The sequence below is a fragment of the Tenebrio molitor genome, chromosome 5 (genome assembly GCF_963966145.1).
Source record: "Tenebrio molitor chromosome 5, icTenMoli1.1, whole genome shotgun sequence".
Classification (NCBI taxonomy): domain Eukaryota; kingdom Metazoa; phylum Arthropoda; class Insecta; order Coleoptera; family Tenebrionidae; genus Tenebrio; species Tenebrio molitor.
Genome location: NC_091050.1, coordinates 21,433,556 through 21,456,895, shown reverse-complemented (window position 1 = coordinate 21,456,895; position 23,340 = coordinate 21,433,556). Strand labels below are relative to the sequence as shown.

Genomic DNA, 23,340 nt, shown 5'->3' with positions numbered 1-23,340 from the left:
CCTCCGACGCGCGTGACATCGACAGTCGAAATCAATTATAAATTAAAATCCTCTCGGAGCGTACGTTTTATTGAAGTAAATTACAAAGTTTTCTCAACAAAATGGAGTTTTAATCCTACCACTAAGGCTTACATACGAAATGCGTTTTGACATGATCCATCGTTTAGCGTTTGACAGGTTTTACTTTCACTAAATTACTATTCAACACTTGATTGGAAAATATACTTTATTGCTAAAAGTCGTGCTCCAGTCTTTAAAGTTACAAGTAAAATAAATAAAAATATATTCTTAGTTAAAAACTTAAAAAGAAATCTTGTAGAGTTGTCAAGGAGAATGGAAATGTGGAAAGTTAGGTAAAGCAAAATCACTGATCAACTGATTAAAATGGAATAAAGATCTTTATTTTCCAAAATCCCACAGGTATTGTTGCTGCCTAGAAATAAGAACCAGTATGAGATTTATGAATCGAGATAAGCGCAATCGTCAAAATTTAGGGTTTTGGTTCTTGGAGAGGTGTCGTCAATAAAACGTCGAAATTTTTATTACCAGTTTTATTTGGGTTATAATACAAAAAAAATCTCCAAACATTAAACACAGAACGTTAAGGATGTTTCCTTCTAATTCTTTTATATTTATAATAACCTTTCCAGAAGCCAACTAAACCCCTGTGGAGACGGCAGTACTGCTCGGAGGCGAGAAGGAACCGATTAAACTCAAAACCCCAACGGGGGAAGACGGGTAGCTTCGCGGCCCCCATGCAGGAGCGCGTCTCCTCAATTATAAATACTAATAATTATCTAATATAATTTAAACTAAAAACTAGACAGATACAATGTGTTCAACCAATCGAAAGAAGGAGAAAAAACGACAAATATTTATATATATTATGTATATAAAATTGACACACTCAAAAAGTTTATATTTATTTAGATAGGCAGCACTGCGCTTGAACACGGCGCTAGCCTAAAGAGACGAATTGGCGCACAATATTCGCATTAAGTCGCAGTCTGAGCACGGGCAGCTAATACTCACACCAAAAGAAACTCTAGGCAACGTCGGATCACAGCAACACCGCATTTATATCAGGTCGGCCACATTCATTGGCATTTCGTCAATTTTTGTATTATAAAACTGCTCAATGTCCTTGAGCGTACGTTTGTCCTCTTCTGTCACAAAATTTATGGCCACGCCCTTACGGCCGAAACGCCCGCCACGACCAATCCTGAAATGCACACCATCAATCAACAACAAAAAAAAACATGTTCAAATTAACCCTTCATTTCATTCTTCCAATTACTACTCAATCAAAAATAAATCTCTTCAATGACAAACATTTTTTGTCCAATTTTGACTTTCGTTATCACAGCCAATTTTTTAAATTTTCTCTGCGTCATGAACTTGACTTGTTCCCTTATGAATCATTAAGTATTTACCTCATAATGTCGATCTATTTATAGTTCAACTAATATCCTTGCATGCATGCATTAAAAATTCCGTTTTAAAATATTCTCCTTTTCAGAAAATTTCAATAATGTAAGCAGTTACGTCACTCCTATTAAATTAATAAAATTATCAACAAGTTTTTCCTTTCGCTTCCACTCACATTAATTTCGTCGACCACTTACAAATGTCAAAAAAATTAATAAGATTAAAAAACAAGAAAAAACCAATATGGATCTTAAACGTGTGGTGTTTTGCAACCCTTAGAAATATTGATTAAAATTTCAAATAAATCGAAAGAGAAACAAAAAAGAGAATTTTGAGACAAATCAATTTTTTTCTTGTATATTTTATGTCTCCTGTAGAGCAGAACTCTACGTAACTCGCAACAACGGAAATTGAAATATCTGTTTACTGTCTTATTTTACAAGCTTCCTAAATTTTTCTTGGAATTTTAAAAACACTAAAAAATCTTTCCTTTCAGAAATATTTGTAAATTTTAATTTAAACGGTAATTACTGTTAATTTTTTTAAAATCCAATTTCCTTACAGTCGATTTTAATAACTTCGACAAGCAGCAGTACACAGTTTAAAAAAATGGAATCAATTAAGACATCGACATCGAATGTGACCCACAATTTAATTTATTCAATAAGTTAAAATCTTCGAAAAAGCGACCAACAATTGTCAGACTTCGACGTTTGTTAATTTTTTTTTGTCACACGTTTTAACTTTGTATTGTTTGAGTTGATTATGTTTTCAACAAGATAAAATTGGTGTACACCAACCTTTCAAAATTTAGATTACCTGAAATGAAACGTGAAATACCAATTTAAAGCAACAAATTGATCATTTCTTGAATATTTAACAACAAAATATAAATGGAATCAACAGTTACATGCGACATCGGACACAACACCAACCGCAAGAACATTCTTATTATAATTTCTGCATTAGTATTCGCCTCGCAGCCGCAGAGGATTTAAGTCGAAAATTTACGGCAGTAATCTCAGGTAAATCCAACTTTAATAATTCTTTGAAACAAAGTTAACCTGTTTGGTGGATTAGATTTGTTCTTTTTTTCAGAAACGAAATAAGAAGGATCGTTTAATAATAGAATCTCACAAGCGGCTTTCTGCAGACTCGCGTCTCTTCATTTAAAATTGAAACGAAACAGCCACACCACACCACATTCCACGTATACAAGACAAACATAATGTAATATACTGTACCTATGAATGTAGTTTTCCCTGTTGGAAGGCAAATCGTAGTTAATAACTAATGAAACTTGTTGAACGTCTATTCCTCTGGCAAGGAGATCCGTCGTGATTAAAACCCTAGACGATCCTGTCCTAAACTGACGCATGATGACGTCACGTTCTCTTTGTTCCATGTCACCGTGCATGGCAGACACCGTGAAGTCTCTTTTGTGCATATTTTCGGTAAGCCAATCGACCTTACGGCGTGTATTGCAAAAGATTACAGCTTGAGTGATGGACAGAGTGTCGTACAGATCGCACAATGTTTCCAACTTCCAATCCTCCCTTTCTACATACACGAAGAATTGTTTGATACCTTCTAAAGTCAGTTCTTCTTTTTTTACAAGAATACGTACAGGACTACGCATAAATGATTTCGTTACGTCCAACACGTCGGCGGGCATCGTAGCCGAAAGAAGAATTACCTATAACAATAAAAAAAAAATTCAAGGACAACGAACAGGTGCTAATTTAATAATGGTCACAATCACAAAGTTGCGGACCGTATAGTCGGTAAAGGATAATTTAAAAATATTTAACAAGATGCTTTAAATCTCATAAAACTTATGAAACTATTTATGAAACTGATGTACCATATTTCATAATAATTTAATCAAATTTACTTAATGTCACGCTGGTAAGCAACGATGTTGTTTTGTCGATGCATTCGGGACTGAAACTGTGTTTGCACATTGCACGATTAGTTGGATATTCAATTTAATTAAAAATTAACTTGAACGAGTCAACTTATGCAAAATTAATAAATTCGAACATACAACAGGAAGATCTGAGCGAGAAACATAAATTTTAGAATACCCCTGGAGCGTTTATGATCTACAGCAATGGCTTTAAATTCCTGGGGCTCCGAGATGTTATAAGGCAAACAATTAGTTAATAGCAGGAAACCACAAGTAAACGATAATAATTTGTACTTTGTAGTTGTAACTCTAAAAAAAGAAAAAAAAAGTCATGCGAACGCATTTTGAGAAGTGATAAGGTTTCGGCAGCTGAAAAGATTAAAGAACATTGATATGTACAATGTATGACGAAAAAAAGTATCTGCAAGGCGTGGTTGTAAATTTGTTTTCCTTATTTCAATTTCCATCGAGACAAATCACAAAGTACACATCAAATTTCTGATCATTTAAGTTGAATATAACAGACTTGAAACTTGTGAAAATTTGAGCAAATTTGAATTATTTTAAATTTAGGATTCAATCCACAAATTTAATTAGAAAATTATTATAGTTAGGTCACAACAATTTCAACAAGAATTATTACAACTGTTTTAAATTAAAAAACATTATACTTTCGTAACACTGTTACCTGAATCTAATCTAACTAATTAATCTAACTTTATTCGATTTTTTTTTTTTTTTTTGTAATCGTTAGGCACCTTAGGTGTGTGATATTTTTTAATCATCTGAGAGATTTACTGAAAAAAAATATATTCTCGGATGGACTTTTGTATTCAATATTTTCTATTTTCATAAATATTTGCACAGATTATAAGCCATACAACAAACCCTGCAATAACAACAGTCATTATGCCATTAAGGTCAAATACACAATTAGTAAATAAAGTTGTAATTATTGTTTTCTGTGATATTGCCTTCATTTCATATTTACACTGTTAACAGTGAACCTTTGTATTACCATCCGACAAAGACATAAATATTTGCAGTAAATTAATAATAAACATTAATTATCAAATGAACAATAGAATAAAATCAATAATCTATTTTTACGTTCGCAGTATTTAAAGCAAACGAACTATAAAGTGAATACAAATGTTTGGATACTTTTTACGAATTCAAGTCAAATGCCAATCTAATGGCAAAAGAAAACGATATTAAGTTAAATTGGACGATTTATACATTTTGTACTCTACATTACGTGTCGAATTCGATAAGACAAAAAAAAAATGGTGCAATGAATAAATTATTGAAGGTGTCACATAAAAAAAATTGGTCCGATAAAAATTTGTTGAGTTGTTAATTAAACAAATTCGTAATGTAATTTAGATAGCATCGTTGATAATTTTTTTTACCTTAACCATATGGACTTAGTGCAATCAACTAATTTTAATATGTATTACCGAGAATACGGTGCAATTTCAATTTCACGTAATAAAGAAAAAATATTGTTTCATAGAATCAATGACAGAAATTTCATACTCAAACTACGTTTTTATTTCTTAACATCGATGAATTTGATTTGATACTGAATTTATTTTAAGCAAGATTTAAAGAAAATCCCAACAACTTCAAATAAATATTAAAAAAAAAAAAAAAACACAAATTGATATTTGAATAAATTCCAAAATATAACAGACGTTGCGAGACTTGAGGAATGTTGGCTTTCTCATCCGCATTTGCAAGTATCACATCTTTCTTTAATACATAACTACGAGTATTTGAATTATGTAAATAGAATCCAAATATGAACATATGCAAAAAAAAATATATAAATTACATTTATCCAACATTCAATAGTAATATCGTGTTTTACTAGTTAGTTTTAATTGAGTAAACTGGGCTATAACTAGTCTGTTGTTTTAACCCACGTTGCCATTTGCACCGTGGGTTATAACATACATAACCCACGTTGCCATTAGCACCGTGGGTTATTAACGTTCATAACCCATCGGGAGCAGAATTTCATCAATAATGTCATTATCTAAAAATTGTGGAATATTGGATAAAACGTTGTATGGCATACGTGGGTTATTAAGTACTACCCACTCGAGGTAATAACCTACTCGGGCAAGCCCTCGTAGGTTACAAATACCTCTCGTGGGTAATATCTTAAATAACCCACTTATACCATAAATAACTATAAAATCAGGTTACTCAACCGTCCAATTCGCTTTAATTATTATCTTTCCACTTTCACGGAACCATGGAAAATTTTCAAGCATGACAGCTCTTTTTTCAATGTGTTTTAACATGTTAATCCCCACCCACTGGAATTTTTTTTATTATTTCCAAAAAAAAAGATTACTCTGTTGGAAGACTACGTGCCAACAATGTGTGGACACAAAAAAAAAATCGAGACTTTCCACTCCTGTCAAGTTTGCATTATTGCATTGATCCAGTTATATAGCCAAGGTCGGAAATAAATACTGTACAATCATCACATGACGTCACATTCAAGGGGTATTCTAGTTTAAAAACTTTTGAAACGCCTTTTTCCTCAAGAACAAGATTTCAAAGATGTGTCCTTAACATTGTCCGGTAATTCTGAAATTTGATTCTCAAAATGGATAAAACATTCTATTCCAAACTAAAATACTCCCGTAATACATATCTCAGAATCCAATATTTTTTTTGGGAGGTACAGCGTTTATAGAGCTTCAGATGTTAACGAACAAAAAATAAATTTGTTTTAATCATTCGTTGCTGCAAGTGCCTCACAACTTCAACAATTAGATTTTTTCCTAATAATCTTTTTGCAAACCATCAAAAAATTAGCTTGTTAAGATTTTAATTGGTTAGATGGGTAATCATCTAATTAATGATCTTTATACTATACAATTTCGTACGAAATTATGTGTAATAATTAGTTGTCACAATAATGATGGATAATAGTTTTTATAAATTCATACCGTGTGCTTACCACTTACCGCGTGTCCATTACAACACGTTATTGTACAGATAAGATACAGTTCAATGGAAGTTTCATAAAATGCGACTAGAATTACATTTCATTCCACAAATCTACACACTTTAGAGAACTGTTTAATTCAAGTGCCTACTGCACAGCGTCAGAAATTACCTGAACATCAGAATTGAGCATTCTAAAAACATCGTGGATTTGATCTTTAAATCCGCGAGACAACATCTCATCAGCTTCATCCAGAACAAACATCTTGATGTAGTTGGCTCGTAGCGACCTCCGGTTGATCATGTCGTAGACACGACCCGGCGTCCCCACGACAACGTGAACGCCGGCCTCGAGTTTCCGCATGTCTTCCCTAACGTTGGTGCCTCCAATGCAGGCGTGACATTGGGCACTCATGAAGTCACCCAAAGCGATGACCACCTTCTGTATTTGTTGCGCTAACTCACGTGTCGGGGCTAAAATCAACGCTTGACATTCCCTAACCGAAGTGTCTATCTGCTGGAGGATTGATATCGAAAAGGTGGCCGTTTTGCCAGTCCCGGATTGCGCCTGCGCAATAACATCGTGGCCCTTAACACATGGTATGATGGCCCTCTGTTGGATGGCCGAAGGTTTTTCGAAACCGTAAGCGTAGATGCCTCGAAGGAGTTCCTCTTTCAGGTTCATGTCGTCGAAGTTATCCACGACTTCCTCCCAGTTGGACTCGATGACACCGTCGGGGTCCATTCCCGGGGGGCCATCGTACGACTGAGATTCCTTCTCGGAGGCGGGACCGTTTTTGTCCCATTCTTCTGCTCTGAAACCATCGATCGCGATTAGGAAATAAAATAACCTTCAAACGAAGGTGAAGCTGGTGTAACATATGTTTGGCGTGTGCGGAGCGGGGCGCGTCGACTGGGGCTCTCCCGGAATTGCGGAATCCCGGAGAATTATATAATCCACATGGTTTCTTCACGTGGAAGGCGGATTGACGGGCACATGGCGGCGGCGCCGAGGTGCACATGGGAGGGCTGGAAGCGGCCGCGGCTGAATCTATTTTTGGGCTGGATTCTGACGCGTCGTGCCACTTCCTGGAGCAGGGCTCGGCGGCCGCAATATTTAAAAATTACTGTGCATGTCTATGCGCCATGTTGGCATGAGGACGGTGCGAGTTCACGCCGAAAAATTCCACAAAAAGTGACTAAAGTACACGCCTCACGGGAACCCGAACACGAACAATTTATAGAGTACAATCACGGCGACTTTGTAAGTTACATTTTGACATAAAACACGACCTAATTATTGTCAAAAAAACAAAACTTACCTTCTATCGTTCACTGACATGATTCACTCGCGTTGAGTTAAACGGAAAGACTTCCACTGCTAGATGCAAGGTGTTATATTCCTACGCCAAGGTAAATTCTAACCGAGAATTTTTAAATACTATTCGCTGGGTTCTTTGCAGGCTGTGCAACACTAAGTGGACAGATATTTCCAAAATATTCACTCAATAAGTCTAGTAGCAGTCAAGCTATCCACGAAACTTAAGTGAATACCTTGTACAATTTGTTATTGCGGACAAATATGGTCGTAGTACCGTTCTCCCACGTCGGAAGTTGCCCTCACTGTCAAATCGCAGCGCGAAAATTTAAAGATCACTTGACATGTACACTGCGAATTTTGTCATTTTATTGTTGAAATATGTCAAGGGACGTGAAAGACAAACAAAAGACATTCTTAAAACTGTTCGCCGAAAATGGAAAAATATTTTTATTGTTCATTGTTGCGCTTACATCACTTTAAATTTAAATTACCACACATCCGTCCTCAAATTTTGCGCGAATCGTTTATTTTGGATGCATTTTATGGCGGCTTTTTGAATTTTTATCGGCCAATTACTCGAAACAAGTTCCCAAGCTACACAAATAAATAAATAAATAAAATTGACGGTGAATACGGTCGCAGCCTTCACTCAACTAATATACACATTTTGTCCTCGTTATTGCTTATTAATAAAATATATGAAAATATGCAATTTACTACAAAGAACACTGAAAAGCAATCGAAATAAAAATGCCGCTCGTCGAGCGAGACATTAGTTAATTGCATACATTAAATACAAGATTTTATTTCAATGTTTTTGAAAAAAACTAATTATTACCTACTTAAAGAATGGCAAATTTTATTCAAACAGATTCAACAAAATAAGTAAAAAAAAGGGGGATAAACTACATTTTTTATTCATAAATCCCTGTAATTGTCCAAAGTTTTCCACAGTTGTCATATTTAAACTTAAATTCTTAAGTTCTTAAAATAATTAGAAAGATTCCTATAACTCATGTTCTGAACTCAACAATTTATAATTTTTTTAATTTTAAATTTTAATAACATAAAAATTTGCCAAATAGTGAACTAATCAACAAATCTATAGATTTATTTTTCTAAAGGAATTTCAAAACAATGTTTTGTGTTTTGGTAATTGCACGATATACATTAGAAAAAACATATTCTAATAAACCAAATATTTTAAACTGCAATCGTTTTTTCTAATGATCATAACGATAACAAATTGATTTCAACAATGCAATACGATGCTTCCTTTTTTTGGGTGTCAATCACCACTTTTGCTGTTATGAAACAAAACCTGTTACATCGGTGCTTACTTTTATTTGGAAGAAAGAATCATGGTGTTGCTAGAAGATAACATTTCAAACGTCATGCTTGGGCTTCTGGCATGTGATCCTGAGTATAACTAACATCTCAAAAATAAGATTCTGAACTCAAAACTCTTGATAAAACGAAGAAGAGACTACAAACTTGTGATTGCTAGGTAATTTCAGATCCTTTAGATGGCTACGTAGCGAGGATAAAATTGGAATTATGATGTCTCTCAAGAGTATCAAGAGGAAAGTCAAGATGCTCAAGCGACTACGAATTTTGCGATGTAAACTCAAAATATCTTTTAAAATGGTGGCGGTTCACTCAATGAGAGTTCACTAAGATCAAAAGCGCACCAATCTATCTGACCGTTGGGAATAAAAACGCTTTCTGAAAAGGCGTCAGGTTAGGACTCTTCACAACAGTTCGTCATCAGCGTCACATCATAAGCCAGTTAGGAGAAGTTGTGACTGTGAACTCAAGACTCTTTTCGAGAGATCTCTGAAATACAACAAACATTCACCTCTGAACTCAAGATATCTCAAGATGGCACCCTAAAAGAGGCGACAATGTCGTGATTGTGAATTCACTTGTTTAGAAAAACCAAGGAAATGAGACAAAAAAAAAAGTAAATTCGAGATGGTTCTCGTGAAAGACAAAGAGAGAATGGAAGACTCGAGGGAGCAGTTGTATGAAAAGTTCCAAGAGAACAGAAAACACGCAGATGCTGCTCAAAGAAATGCGAATTAATTTAAGCAGCCCGGCTTCAAATTCATGTTCCCAGAACACAATAAAATAGCAAAAGCAAATAGACAGTATGAAGAATGACATGCCACACAAGCTTTTTATCTTCATTTCTCACTAATTTTATTAATACAATCGGTAGGCAGGGAGCAAAAAGAATAAAGAATAAAATACACTCACTATCGGAACATAAAACATTTATTCATTCCTGAGATTTAACAATTTTATTAACATGATAAATAACGACAAGTAACATACAACGTAAAATTACTCAACATTGGGGAATTAATATCAGTCATTGGTGGAAAAATACAATTGGTGCAGGTCTAATTACAGATTTTAAAAAATATTCTACACTTCTTTTGTTCCTCGACTTACAAATTGGTGATGTTTTTTGTGATTAATCAGATTCTTAACTAACACGAACCCACGTCCGCTCATGTCAAAAACAATCCAATTTTGTACCTTATATGATAACTGCAACTTGCAGTTTTTGTACACAATGGTTAAAACAGTTGATCTTCAAAATAGGTATAATCGAACAATATGAACACACATAACGAGTAAGTACAAAAAGTATTCAAATAATCCGAACTTTTTACACAACGTTTTCATTCTTGGCACATACTGTTACGTGAGCTCTTAATTATTACTGTACTCACAAAAGTACCAGGTCATAAATTAAATATCACAAGTCGAACATGTAATATCTTCAAAAATATTGGATAATTTGTGTGTTGGTATTATACACTAGTATTGTTCTCGGCTAAAACAAGAATCTTCCAATAAAAAATTAAATTCAGTCAAGACAATTAAAATGCTGTACTTAAGTTGTTTGCATTTGTGGAATTGAGGCCCTCGTCGCTCATTTTAAAGAAAATATCAATCTCTGGGGCCAAAACGTGACTAAAAAATAGATATTGACTACTCCATGCGACTGTTGGTACATTCGCTACATCATTTAATTATCTCTCACAACCTACACTACAACCGTTATGAAAAAATATAGCTTAAGATTACGAATATCACAATTGCGTCACAATACAAAATGTAACAGGCAACATTATAAAAATGCACATCCAAGGATCAAGAACAGCACGGAAATCGGAAAAATCATGTAAACAGCCATCCTGGGGTGGCAGGTACTGACGAGAAAGGTAATGTCGTCTTCTTCGTGCTCGATACCGTCCCTGGTGGGCACTTCGACGATCACAGTTTCATCCGACCAGAATGCCACCGGGAAGGTGCACTCGGTCTGGTTAATACAATCGTTCCCTTTGGACGAGTTCGCGTACCAGTAGGTGGGCTTGTAGATATCAAAAATAGCGTGAATGTCGTTCCTCACGTAGTCGTTATCCGAATAAAAAATATAGTAGTAGTAACCGTCGGTAGCCACCTCGTGGAGAGTCACCATGTGGTGACTCTTCTCCAAATATTGAACGTTGTTGCAGTAATGACTAGGAGGAAAGCCTTGCGTCAGCAGGATCTGGCCGTCGTAGCAAGTCAACAAATCTGTCTCGAAACTTGACACACTGCTCTCACCGGAAGTGTAGAAACTCGAGTTTAAGGCGTTACCCCCGTGCGCTATGTGAGCATCTAGCTCCGCGATGTCCCGCTTGAACCTACTCTCCTCCTCTCGAAGCAAATTCTCGAGCCTTCTAGATTTCCGCCTGACGTGTCTCTTGCGATGGCGTGGAGTCTTCGGCGCACTTGAACTACTCTCAGTATTATTCGTTACCAGTTCAGTGGAATTCTGGTCAACTTTACTTTTGTCCCTACCTTTATTGAGTCGCTTCTTCACAAACAAATCCACGTTTTCCCCATTCGTGTCTTCAGCGGCAGTATTTTGATCCACGAAGTTATTATCCACGACTCCAATCATCTCAGCTGCATTCTCAAATGTCACTTTGACTCTGTTGTGCTCCTCGTCCATCTTGGCCCCATACTTCATGAAGTTGTGTTCTAGGAGTCCACACGTCTTCAAGTTCTTCTCGCCTCTCACCACTAGAATCCTCGAGCCGGGGTACCGTGAGCACACTCGCAGCTTCACGATTGCGCCTTTCAGAAGAAAGAAGCCCCAATATTCCAAGGTGTCGTCTGGGAGAGACATCGACTTCTTCAGCCTGATATGTTTGCGTTTGTGGCTCAGTGTAGGTTCGCCGACTAGTTGGAAAGCGTTGAAGGTGGAATTCATTCGAAGTGTGTGGGAACTGCAGAATATCGACGACATACCCTCGAGAATCGCGACCACGTCGGATTCAGCAACCGGGTAGGTGACATCAGCGAACACACTGTGTCTCAGATACAGCGGAACGATTATTAACGTTGCCGGGAGCACAGCTGTCAGTATGAAAAATGCCAGGACTCGTTTTGCCCCATGAATTTGGCCCATTTCTGTGAAAAGATGGGTTAGTGAGGTTGTGCACGTGAATGGCGTAATGTAACCTTAAATTGTATACAAGTCGACTTTTATTGTTGTACATAGAATAGTTAGCACCCATTAGAATCCCCTAGCTAAGTACCTAACTCGTTAAATTTGAATTTTTTGCGTGCTTGAACCAGATCTTGCAGACAATTTGCCAACTCATCTCATCCCGTTGACGATTAATTACATAACCAATTGGCGCTAATCAATTTAATTATCCTCATTTGTGAATTGTCATGATATGTTCATTTTTCTAGATAAAATTAGCATTGTGTACACACATAAATCTTTTATTTACATTTGCCATGCTGTCATCAGTGTCATCGCTGTCAAAGGTAATTGACGAATTGACGTACATTTGACATTTCCGATTTTCGGCGCCAATTTCAAATTCAAATTTTCTAGTCATGACTGTAAATTTAGTTTAACGAGCGTCACCAACAAACAAATTATTTCTAACACATAAATTACAACACTTACTGTGTAATTGAGAAATGGAGCTGTATCTGTAGCCGCTGTAATACGACACATGGCTCAGTCGGTTTTCGTCCTCCGGTTTCATGATGGTCTTCATCCTGTGGTAGGTTTACCACTAAATATTTTGCAGTTTTGCGTTGTTTGTGGTGTCTGGTATGGAACTGACGAACCGTTTAATTATTAATTATCACTTGAAGTGTTTACATTTTCAATATTTTTCGTTGTTCAAGGAGAGTTAAAAGACACAATTTAGACCAAATAATAACTGCGATCGTCGAATCACAAAATTGTATGGTACATCTTGGTAGTCATTAATGTGCGCGATATTTTCAATCTAACGAGGTCTAGATGATTGATCTCTGTTATCGAAACAACAGTAAACAAGAAATATTGTCAACTGTAACGATTCCACGACGGAACGAAGATAATAATTACAACGTCTGTATATCTACGATACCTACTGTCTTTTTTGTAAAAACTGAATGTGTACTTTTAAACAAGATTTAATAATTTTACCTTAAATCCTCGAGATTATAAGTAATTTAGGTAGTGAGATAAATGATGATAAATTATTCAAACAGGTACACGTTTTGGAGATATAAATAATTACATATATCTAAATGTTCATTGTGGTGAGCAGATTGTTTTGTTAGGATGGACTTTAAACTAAGCAATCTAAAAACATACTACCTCTAGAAAGTTTCATTACATTTCATACAAAATTATCTGCTTAATAGAAAAATAATGGTTTCGCTGTGGCACTTCCTTAATGATTTATTTTTAAATTTTGGTGACGCAAATCGGCGTCGGAGCCATGGTTATAATATACTATTCAAGTTAAATTTGCAGTTTGATAAGGTTTGAATTAAAAACACTTATCGTGGACGTGTACTTTGATTTTTATTGCGATAAAATGATGGCGAGTGACATAAAGTGCCACAAATGCAAATATCACAATCTCTTCATAATTTGAGAGAATTAAATATTTTAGTGATAAGGATATAGGTGCCGGGTGAGTGTGACTGAAACATGAAACTTAGTCTAATTGAAGATTTGTCAACCATAAAAAGTAAATTATAAATTGGATTTGTTGTTGTCACAACAGAAACTTGACAAGGAATACTAATTTGTGTGAAGTAATTAACTTCATCCCGTTCTTTTTTAAATACTTAATAAAATTAGTGTTTTTACCGAGATTGTTCTGAAGCAAATGCAAAGTTTATCTGAGAAATTTTCCAACAAACATAACAAATTGTTTTAAAACAACAGAGATAGATGAAAAATTTTCCCTCATAACTAAATGCCAAGTCTTATATTTTGTGTTTGTTTCTTTATTTATAACTTGGAAACTTTTACATGTTTTAGTACATGACCTGTTTTTCTGAATTTAAAGTAAATTAGAAGATCCAGTTATATTTAGGAAGTTCGGATGAAAAGAATTATTGCTGCAAAATTAAAAAAAAAGCTGACAATGAGTGGAAAAAACAAAATCAATTTTGCACACGAGCGTGTTAAAGTGACAACATGTTTTTGAGAGAATTAATAATAATTGAAACAAAATTTGTTTAATTTTAAATGAACTTTTATAATATTTATCTATTTTACATCGTCACCTGTTGTTGTTTCATTATGTACAAAATAATAATTAGATAATAAAAATAAGTGTGTTTTAATAAAGAATAGCATTGTATAATTATCATGTTTTGACCCACTAAAGTTCATTCAAAAATCAAAAAACCACCACTTGTTGCTTTAGGTTGGTAAAATTTAAAAAACCCTAGGTAGATATTTTTTCATACTATGTTGGTAACTATAAATTATGACATTTATTTGAATCAAAATAAAATTCAATTATTGCTTTGAATTTCGTTCATATTGTTTTATTAGCAGCACATTTCATTTATTTATTGATTCTTATTATTTTTACTTAAACATGCCCAGAAAAACAAGACACTTAATAAACATTTAACCTCAAAATTACAAGTCTCACCAAATTTTACACTAGACAGCGTTGCCGATAGTAATTATCGAGGAAAATGCGACGTTGGTGGTTTTTTGATTTTTGAATGGACTTTGGGTACTATTGGGAGCACAGAATTTCGGGCAGACTTCAAATTTGACTGATATAAGATGTGAAATAGGCTTTAGGTTCTAGACGTATTAATAACCTCATTTTATTATCTACACTCACCGGCAAAAAAAAACGGAACACTAATTGGTCAACAACAAATTTATTCCCATTATACCTATTTTGAATATTTTGATGTATTTTGACCAGGAGGCGATGATAGTAAACATAACCTTGAGGATTAGCATAGGCTATTTTATTAGCGATTTCGCATAAAAACAAATTTTTTGCTTAAAAATCTTCTTTTTTTAAATTTACCAATTTTATAATAATCAAGCAACCTGGTTAGATTTTTATAACTTTTGTAATTTTTTATTGTTGTTAACTTCGAATTTAAGTGCAGAACGTAAAAAAATGCCTCTAGCTGGTGTAAATATTGCCAGAGCAGTAGCTTTGGTTGAAGACTGTTGTTATTTCCGTTATGCAGCTAATGCTCCTCTTGCTAGTAGTCACAGAGCCGCTAGAAGATTTCAAGAGATTTGTCAGTAGACAAGAAGACCTGGATCTGGTCGAAAAGAGCAACCACACGCCGGGACAATAGATTTTTAAATAATAATGGTGTTCCGCTTTTTCTGCCGGTGAGTGTACTATTGTCACATATCATTTTGACAAATTGCATTCATCAATCCTGAAAAGTTGCAAGTGCTTTGATGTAATTTTCCGAAAACTGAACAGTCTTGGATTAAACTTTAGAAATCAATAACTAAAATGTAAAATAATTGTGACAGTTTATTTTGAAGTTCAGTAAAAATTAATTATATATTATGACATTTAGGTATGACAATAAAGCTTAGACTACAACGGTTTTTTTTTTAAATGACAAATAAATTGCTGCCCGAAATTCCATGCTCCCAATAGTACAATACTCATCTCGGCACGCCACGACACGACATTCAATTAAAAAAAACATCCTTCACCATCTCGCGAACTTTTATTTCCAGACGCTTTCAAACCGGGAGACTTTTCTTTAATAGTCAATGAGCAAAACTTTCGAGAAGCTATCAATGCCTTTCCTTCCGGTTCTTCACCAGCTTTAGATGGCAAGAGACCACAATACTTGAAAGATATTATATCTTAGTCAGCGGGTGAAGCAGGTCAGCAGGCACTAAGAGCTTTAACAAAACTGTGCAATTTTTTATTGTCTGGCCAACTTCCTTCAGAAATTTGTCATTTATTATATGGTGCGTCTTTATGCGCCCTTCATAAGAAAGATGGAGGAATTAGACTGATTGCTATAGGAAACTGTTTACGAAGATTGACTTCAAAGCTAGCCTGCTTTCAAAGTCGTGATATTGTAAATTTGTATTTATCTCCACACCAACTTGGAGTGGCAACTAAGCTAGGATGCGAAGCAGCAATTCATACCACACGAACCTTTGTGAATAATGGCCAAAACCGTGGCAAAGTTGTTCTTAAATTACATTTCGAAAACGCATTTAACTCAGACGAACGAGATTGTATTCTAAAAGAAGTCTAATGTCATACCCCACTTCTTTACCCTTATCTTTATCAATGCTATAAGAATCCTTCAACTTTATTTTTCGGTGATCATTTAATTTCTTCTTCTGTTGGAGCCCAACAAGGAGATCCTTGTAGTCCTATGATTTTTAGTCTTGCCATTTAACCAATTATTTTATCTTTGGATTCTCAACTGAATATTTGGTATTTAGATGATGGAACCTTGGCTGATTACCCAGAAGTAGTTTTGTCTGACTTTAAGAAAGTTATCAATTTATCCAGAAAAATTGATCTTGAATTAAACTTTAACATGCGATATCTTCTGCTGTTCTGGAGACACAGATTTAAAAGTCATAAAGGAATTTTAAAATTTAGCACCAGGTATTAAAATTTGTGACCGAGGAAGTTTATCTCTTTTTGGCTCTCCAATCTTTGACCAAGGCTTCAAAAACACTGTCGAAAAAAACTATAATTACAGTTGAAAATCTTTGAAATAAAACTGAATTTCTTAGCAGACACGTGGCTTATACTTTAATCAACATACCAAAATTTAATTTTTTATTAAGAACAACTCCATTTTGGAAAATTTCTAATTATGTTAATTCAATTGATTCTTCTTTAAAAAGAATACTTAATTTACGTTTAACTGATTTACAATGGTGTCAGTCCACTTTACCGATTAGATTTGGTGGATTCGCCGCATTTCCGATATTTGCCTCCCTGCTTTCCTATCTTCAGTTCATGGTGTTAAAAAGCTTGTTTCTCAATTACTAAATTCAAAGGATAATGAGCTTATTATTCACCATTATGATGAAGCTTTAGCAGTCTGGGATGTAGAAAATGAGAACGAAAGACCAACAATTCCACAATTTCAGAAGAATTGGGATAATATCAATATCAAACGAATAATTGTCAATGACTTAATCTTTAATTCACCTAGAGACTTCGCTCGTTTTAAGGCTTTGCAATGCACTAATGCAGAGAATCAGGATCTTGGTTACATGCAATACCTTCTCCTAATATTGGTACTCTTTTAGATAACACTTCCTTCCAAGTTTGTGTTGGTTTAAGATTGACATTCACGGTCTAAGTTGTTCCAAAAGCAGTGGTAGATTTTCAAGATACATTGAAATTAATTCTATTATCAACCGGTCTTTGCTTCTATTCATGTTAATTCAACTTTAGAACCAAACGGACTGTCTCGGGATGACGGAAAACGCCCTGATGGGATGACTTTAGTACCGTGGATTAAATGTCAACCTTTGGTTTGGGACGTTACTGTTGTAGATACACTTGCAGACAGTTACGTATTGAAAACATCTGAAGCCTCAGGTTTTGCCGCTGAAATGGCTTGCAAGCGCAAACATAGCAAATATAGTTCAATTATTTCGTCAAACTACATATTTAAAGGGTTAGCCTTTGAAACCTTAGGCCCTTGGTGCAAAGAAACCATTGATTTCATTAATGTCATCGGAAACCGACTTATCGCGGAATCAGGCGATTCAAAATCAAAGAAATTCCTTTTTGAGAGAATTTCCCTTGCCATTCAACGTGGAAACGCTGCAAGCATTCGGGGCACTTTTCCAGATTCCGCATTATTATCAGAAATTTTTGCATTGTAAATCAATATGTTTTTGTAAATAGGTTGTCATTTTCTCAATTAACGTTAAAGTTTGTATACTGGAATTAATCTTGCCAAAAATTACACGACCTAATTTTTAATATCTGATACATTTCCCAATTCTAACTCAAACATTTTTGCTTTAGACAATTTTACTCGTTGATGTTTGGGCATTTTTATTCAGCCAGAATACCCATCCATCTATCCGGATACGTGGCATCGTGAAAAGCACGTGCCATCGTGGTGCCTGGCGACTAAAATGTGCTGGTGCACCGTCATGCATAAACCACATTATTTCATGTCTCAGTTGTAGATCGACTGAGTCTACTCCATTGCGTCATTTCCCAAAAAATGTGTAAGCCGCCCCCATTTAGCAATCCGTCAACGCAAATGGATCTATCAAATATATAGTTGCCAACAATCCCAAACCGAAAAATATATGTGTTGATAACCTACCATGTATTGCATGAAGATTTTGTTCAGCCCACACGCTCATGTTATAGCTATTGAGTATTGCTTCCATTGTAAACGCAGCCTCATCGGCAAAAAGTATCAACTTTGGGAACCGTTCATTCTGTGCTGTTCAAAAACCACCTACAAAAGTGTACTCGTTGATCAAAGTCATTACGATTCAGGTCCTGGACTTTTTGAAATCTAAAAGGGTCTAAGAGCTGTCCTCGAAGAACTCGCCACACTGTTGAAGCACTGGTTCCAAGTTTGTGTGCTACAGTTCGAACACTAGTTCTCGGATTATTAGTAACAGGATCCAAGACATTTTCCTCTAATGCCACAGTATTATCCGTTCACGATTGTTTCAAATTCGGACTGTCTATGAAAATCTGACATTTTAGTTGGCAATATTGTGATTTGGCATAATAAATCTATTTTAGGTTATAATTGATTTACACTTAGGGCCGGTTTTTCAATCGATGATTAACATTTTGATTAGCTAATCATTACTTCTTGATTAATTTCAAATTAATCATGAATAGCGTTTTTCAAACCAAAATTCAATTATGATTGGCTAATTAAAAATTAACTGAAAGTTTGTTACGTTGGTATTAACTTTTCTGTCAAATTTGACAACTTGGTGGTTTGTGATTTGTAACAATTTCAAATTTAGGTAATTGTTTACTTTAGCTACTTGTGGACACCCTTAGGGCGTCCTCCTACGTCGTTTCCCACCACTCAAACCTTGTTAAAGAGAAATAAGTGAGAACAGAGTCAATTGCTTTTATTGTGCCCTAACAGTTGGGTATCAATCTCTAACCATTTTACCAAGGATAATTACATCCATAAAGCAATTGACTCTGTTTTCACTTATTTCTAGAAGTACTATAAAAAACTTTTGTTTACATTCGTTAATTTCATTTCGGTTTGGGGAGATTTTAATATAATTTGGACGCAACGCCGCTAGATCTCTACTTGTGTACACCACAAGTCTCCAGCCACGCTCCTATTGCATAAAATCGCAGACTAAAAAGCAACTGATTTTGAGGCGATAGACAGTCATTTCTGAAATAAACATTTTGCTGGTATTTTAACCCCTGAATTTGATGCAGACTACTCCACAACACTCATCGGTTAGTTTGATAGGAAATAGCTTCTTCTATTGCTTCTAACAATCTTTCTACTGTTCGCGAAGACAAACGAAAGCGACTAAAAAAATCTTTTTGGTCCCATTCTTCGAAGTGATTGGGCCTAAAGCGTATAGTTTTTGGCCTTCGTGGCTCTTCATCACTACTATAAAGCATTAACGTCATAAATATAATCAATCATTATTCTTTGCTCATGGTTTTACTATTTTAATAATAAATTTTCAATAAATTGGCAATGTCACTTTTGACGTTAATCATTAAATTCCGATTAATTCACAGAACATCGTATGATTAAGTTAATCAAGAATTAACATGAACTTTTTTGTTAATCATAGGTTGAAAAACGGTAACATTGTGTTAATTAGAAATTAAACCTTAATCAAAAATTAATCATCGATTGAAAAACCGGCCCTAAATCAATTAGGGAATTGACAACAAGACGAATATTTAATAACGAAACGTCATATGACAGGACCTGACGCCAATCTAACAAAAAAATATCGTGGCCTCCTGCGTGTTTAAAACAATCGTGAACGGCATATACGAACTCTTCTGTCACGTCCTGCATCTGTCATAGACCACTCAAATTTTCCAAGTTCTCGAAGACATCGATGAATTACTGTAAAAGATGTATGATGATGCTGCTGCTTATTGGGAAATCGTTCTCCATAAATTCTTGCAGCCTCTCGGCCATTGCCGTTAGCAACACCATACGCTAGATGCATATCTGCTAGTTCTTCGAAAATATGTATTTTTGTCAACACACAGTTGACAGAGACAAAATCTTCAGTTTGTCATTTATCACAATAAATGAAGGTATGCTTAAAATGAGGCTATGTACGAGTATGTTAGGATTTCTCAACTAAAAAGACGACCTAGTTTGGGAAAAAAGAAAGAACAAAGTAAGGAAGATCAACTGTCACAAAATTTACCCAGTTTATATCCAATTCTGTAGATTCTTGTTCGCAGCGATATGCCATTCATACTGATTTCTCTAAAGCCTTTGATAATATGTATCGATCATGACATTATTGGATTATTAACTCAACTTGACTCTCAAAGTTTTTGTCCTCTTTGGATGAAATTTTTCGGTTCACATCTCTTTAATATGCTACTGTCGAGAGCAAAAAATTCTGGTCGTCAATGTCATTTCAAAATTTAGATTGTCACAAATTCAAAATTTTTTCCCTGGCTGATTATGCCCAATTGCCCACGTCAACAAAGTGTCAAAAAATTAAATAAATGTCAATTATGTCATACAACATGATGATAGGTTATGATATTTACGATCATTTTACAATGAAGGATTTTCCATTGCGTCAAAACATGATTTTGACGACCAGTTTTTTTTGCTCGCAACAGTAGGTACGTCTTGTACTGAATGTCTAAGGATCATTTTTGTTTAATTAAATCATTGAGACAAACTCAGTTCATACAACATATCCTATGACTGATATGTTACATTTTAGCTGTTCCAACGGGTATCTGCACTAGTGCACTAATTTAATTATTCTGGAATTAACGCTTATATTCATTATTGTGTTTCGTATCCCACCTCCACCCGGCGGCACGGCGCAATTTTGCCGGAGTACACTTGCTTTCAAAACTTTCGCGTACACATTCAAAATCAAGTAACAACGATTTTGCAAAATTTAAGCAGTGTGAACGGGTAATTTTGAGATTAGGTTAAAGGTGACATTGACAGCAATTAAAAAAATTATGATCGGTCTTCTACTCACGGTTCCTTCTTGTTTTCCACCTCTTCTTTACTTATTACCTGTAGAACAGTGCTTTTATTTAGCCCATTATGAGTAGCAACCCTTCTTATGGACCACTCTTCTTCTAATTTGGAAAGCATCAAAACTTAGTCTTGCTCTGTCAATCGAGTCATTTTGACTTTTTAAAAGTTTAAATGTCAGAATTGATTAATTACAACCCTGATTTAAAACAACGAAAAATAGGTGTACGCGAAAGTTTTGAAAGCAAGTGTACATATACTATTACGGATATTACTATCAAGTAATAGTGCAGTGCTTATCAACATAATTACCGGCGTCTGGCCTCCACGTTTTGACTTTGTTGTGTTTTATTATGTTCTGTATCAATGTTAAGGAACTTCCTCACGATGTGACATGAGTATAATAATATACCTTTTTGTAATTTGCCTCCATTTTGATTCTCTAATAGACATATTAACGAACGCGACGTCATCATCTGGGATCTCCTTATAGCCATTATTTCACGGAACATTTTACGAAAATTTTTAGGTTGGCAAAGCTTGATCCGTCATGCGTGTCAGTTTAAATTACAAAATGTGCAAAGAATTATTTATCAGGATTTATCAGGCAACAAATTCGCGACCGTATTTTTGGCAATTTCACGTATTTCAGCGGGCGTACATGAAAGATTATAATCTTTCATATTCATGTTTTGTGACAGAATTTGGGTAAAACAAAAGGCGACTTTGAAGACTTGATCAAATTTTTTTTCACTTTTAAAATTAAGACATTACCAACCGCCACAAAAATCCCTAATTCGACGAAAGTAAACATTTTTGTTTAAAAACGGCTTAAAAAGGACAAATTACAAAAAATAGTATAAAAAACTCGTTTCATAAGACCTTGAAGCACTCATTCTTTAAAATAACTCGTGGCTACGCCACTCGTTTTTTAATCTTGAATTCGTGCTTCAAGACTGGTCTTATGAAACTTGTCTTTTAATATACTATTTTGAATTTCAACTACCAATGTGTTATCTAAATCCAGAATTTTTAAATTTTTAAAAAGAGATTGCTGTACTATTCCCGTTACTGAAATTACAAGTGGTAAAATCGAAACCAAAGATTTCTCATAGCAACGGAGAGCTCTAAATATTTATTAATTTTTGTGTTATATGTCTGTGTTATATTATGTGAATTTGGAACAGCTATATCTAAAAGATATGCTTGCTTTTGTTGTTTATTTAAAATTATAATGTCTGGTCTGTTATGCTTAATATGAATGTCAGTTAAAACTGTTCTATCAAAATATAACTTGTAACTGTCATTTTCCAAACAACTTTATGGTGTATAACTATAATGTGGTTGTGTATTCTTTAATAAATTGAATTTAACAGCTAAATTCATGTGTATAATTTTAGCGAATATATCGTGACGTTTTTTATATTCGCTTTGAGCCAAAACGGTGCAAGAAGAAATGATGTTTAAGAATGTTAATCTTTATTATTCGTTTTTACGTAATGATCTCTAATCGAGTATAAATTCCTACTGAATACATTAAATATATGTTTATTATTATAGCAGGAACATAAAACTTTACAACAAACGCTGTATTTACGCAAGATGTTTCTAATAAAGAAAAATATGTGAGATATTATTGTATAAATACATAATTAATTGCTACAGAAACAGTTACTAATTTTTGGTTTTTATTATAGGTCCATAGCATTAGTCCACCTTACATAGCTTGTATTATACTGAATGCTATAATGATCAATTAGATAATTTTTTGTACAGTTCAAATCATCTAATCTGTCTTATTTAATTCTGACTTAATTCTTTTGAAGGTGATAACGATCTTGACATTGTGTATTTAATTATTTTATAATTTTAAATACATATAGACTTTTAAAACATTACACTTAGATATATAGTTTTTTTTTTAAATCGAGGTTATTGAAAATGAAAGCATTTTACTTACCTGTTATCCTAATAAATCTCGAACAGATTTTGTATGCTGACTGGTAAAATTGCAATCAGTCTTGACGTCAGTAAAGTGATAATGAAGGATAAACCGCAAATAAGTAACGACCGTGTTGTTTTCTTTGAGTTTGATAATTATCTTCGTGTTGCTACACGAATTTACAATACTTGCAATTGATTAGTGGACATAGTTTTCAAATAGGGAGAAATTGTTTTTTTAAATAAAATA

The 23,340-nt window shown here is 34.5% G+C and overlaps 2 protein-coding genes and 1 long non-coding RNA gene across 5 annotated transcripts; 1 reads left to right on the top strand and 2 right to left on the bottom strand.

Annotated features, from left to right (window-relative positions):
- Window positions 1-379: 379 nt before the first annotated feature.
- LOC138131710 (eukaryotic initiation factor 4A-I-like) lies at window positions 380-7,872 on the bottom strand. Of its 2 annotated transcripts, XM_069048889.1 has the most exons (5): window positions 7,627-7,872; window positions 6,477-7,119; window positions 2,673-3,124; window positions 1,033-1,222; window positions 380-433 (listed from the first exon to the last, which is right to left on the bottom strand). In XM_069048889.1, exons 1-4 carry the CDS (start codon window positions 7,644-7,646, stop codon window positions 1,078-1,080), a joined length of 1,260 nt encoding a protein of 419 aa, XP_068904990.1. In that variant the 5' UTR covers window positions 7,647-7,872; the 3' UTR covers window positions 380-433; window positions 1,033-1,077. The 2 variants fall into 2 exon arrangements, with proteins under 2 accessions (XP_068904990.1, XP_068904989.1); XM_069048888.1 differs by having other exon boundaries at window positions 380-1,222; window positions 7,627-7,871.
- LOC138131713 (uncharacterized) lies at window positions 2,084-2,732 on the top strand. The gene is made up of 2 exons (XR_011159875.1): window positions 2,084-2,453; window positions 2,509-2,732. It is a non-coding gene; the product is annotated as an uncharacterized lncRNA (long non-coding RNA).
- A 2,012-nt stretch (window positions 7,873-9,884) lies between the features above and the next one.
- Window positions 9,885-23,125, bottom strand: LOC138131709 (uncharacterized). Of its 2 annotated transcripts, XM_069048886.1 has the most exons (3): window positions 23,110-23,125; window positions 12,610-12,767; window positions 9,885-12,098 (listed from the first exon to the last, which is right to left on the bottom strand). In XM_069048886.1, the coding sequence occupies exons 2-3, from the start codon at window positions 12,701-12,703 to the stop codon at window positions 10,768-10,770; spliced, it is 1,425 nt and encodes a 474-aa protein (XP_068904987.1). In that variant the 5' UTR covers window positions 12,704-12,767; window positions 23,110-23,125; the 3' UTR covers window positions 9,885-10,767. The 2 variants fall into 2 exon arrangements, with proteins under 2 accessions (XP_068904987.1, XP_068904988.1); XM_069048887.1 differs by lacking the exons at window positions 12,610-12,767; window positions 23,110-23,125 and adding an exon at window positions 12,150-12,543.
- Window positions 23,126-23,340: the final 215 nt, after the last annotated feature.

Coding starts and splice junctions, on each gene's coding strand:
- LOC138131710 (XM_069048889.1), bottom strand. CDS start 7,646: ATGTCAGTGAACGATAGAAG. Junction 7,120..7,626: donor ATGTCAGTGAACGATAGAAG/GTAAGTTTTGTT, acceptor CGATGGTTTCAG/AGCAGAAGAATGGGACAAAA. Junction 3,125..6,476: donor TGCTCAATTCTGATGTTCAG/GTAATTTCTGAC, acceptor TTATTGTTATAG/GTAATTCTTCTTTCGGCTAC.
- LOC138131709 (XM_069048886.1), bottom strand. CDS start 12,703: ATGAAGACCATCATGAAACCGGAGGACGAAAACCGACTGAGCCATGTG. Junction 12,099..12,609: donor CTCCATTTCTCAATTACACA/GTAAGTGTTGTA, acceptor ATCTTTTCACAG/AAATGGGCCAAATTCATGGG.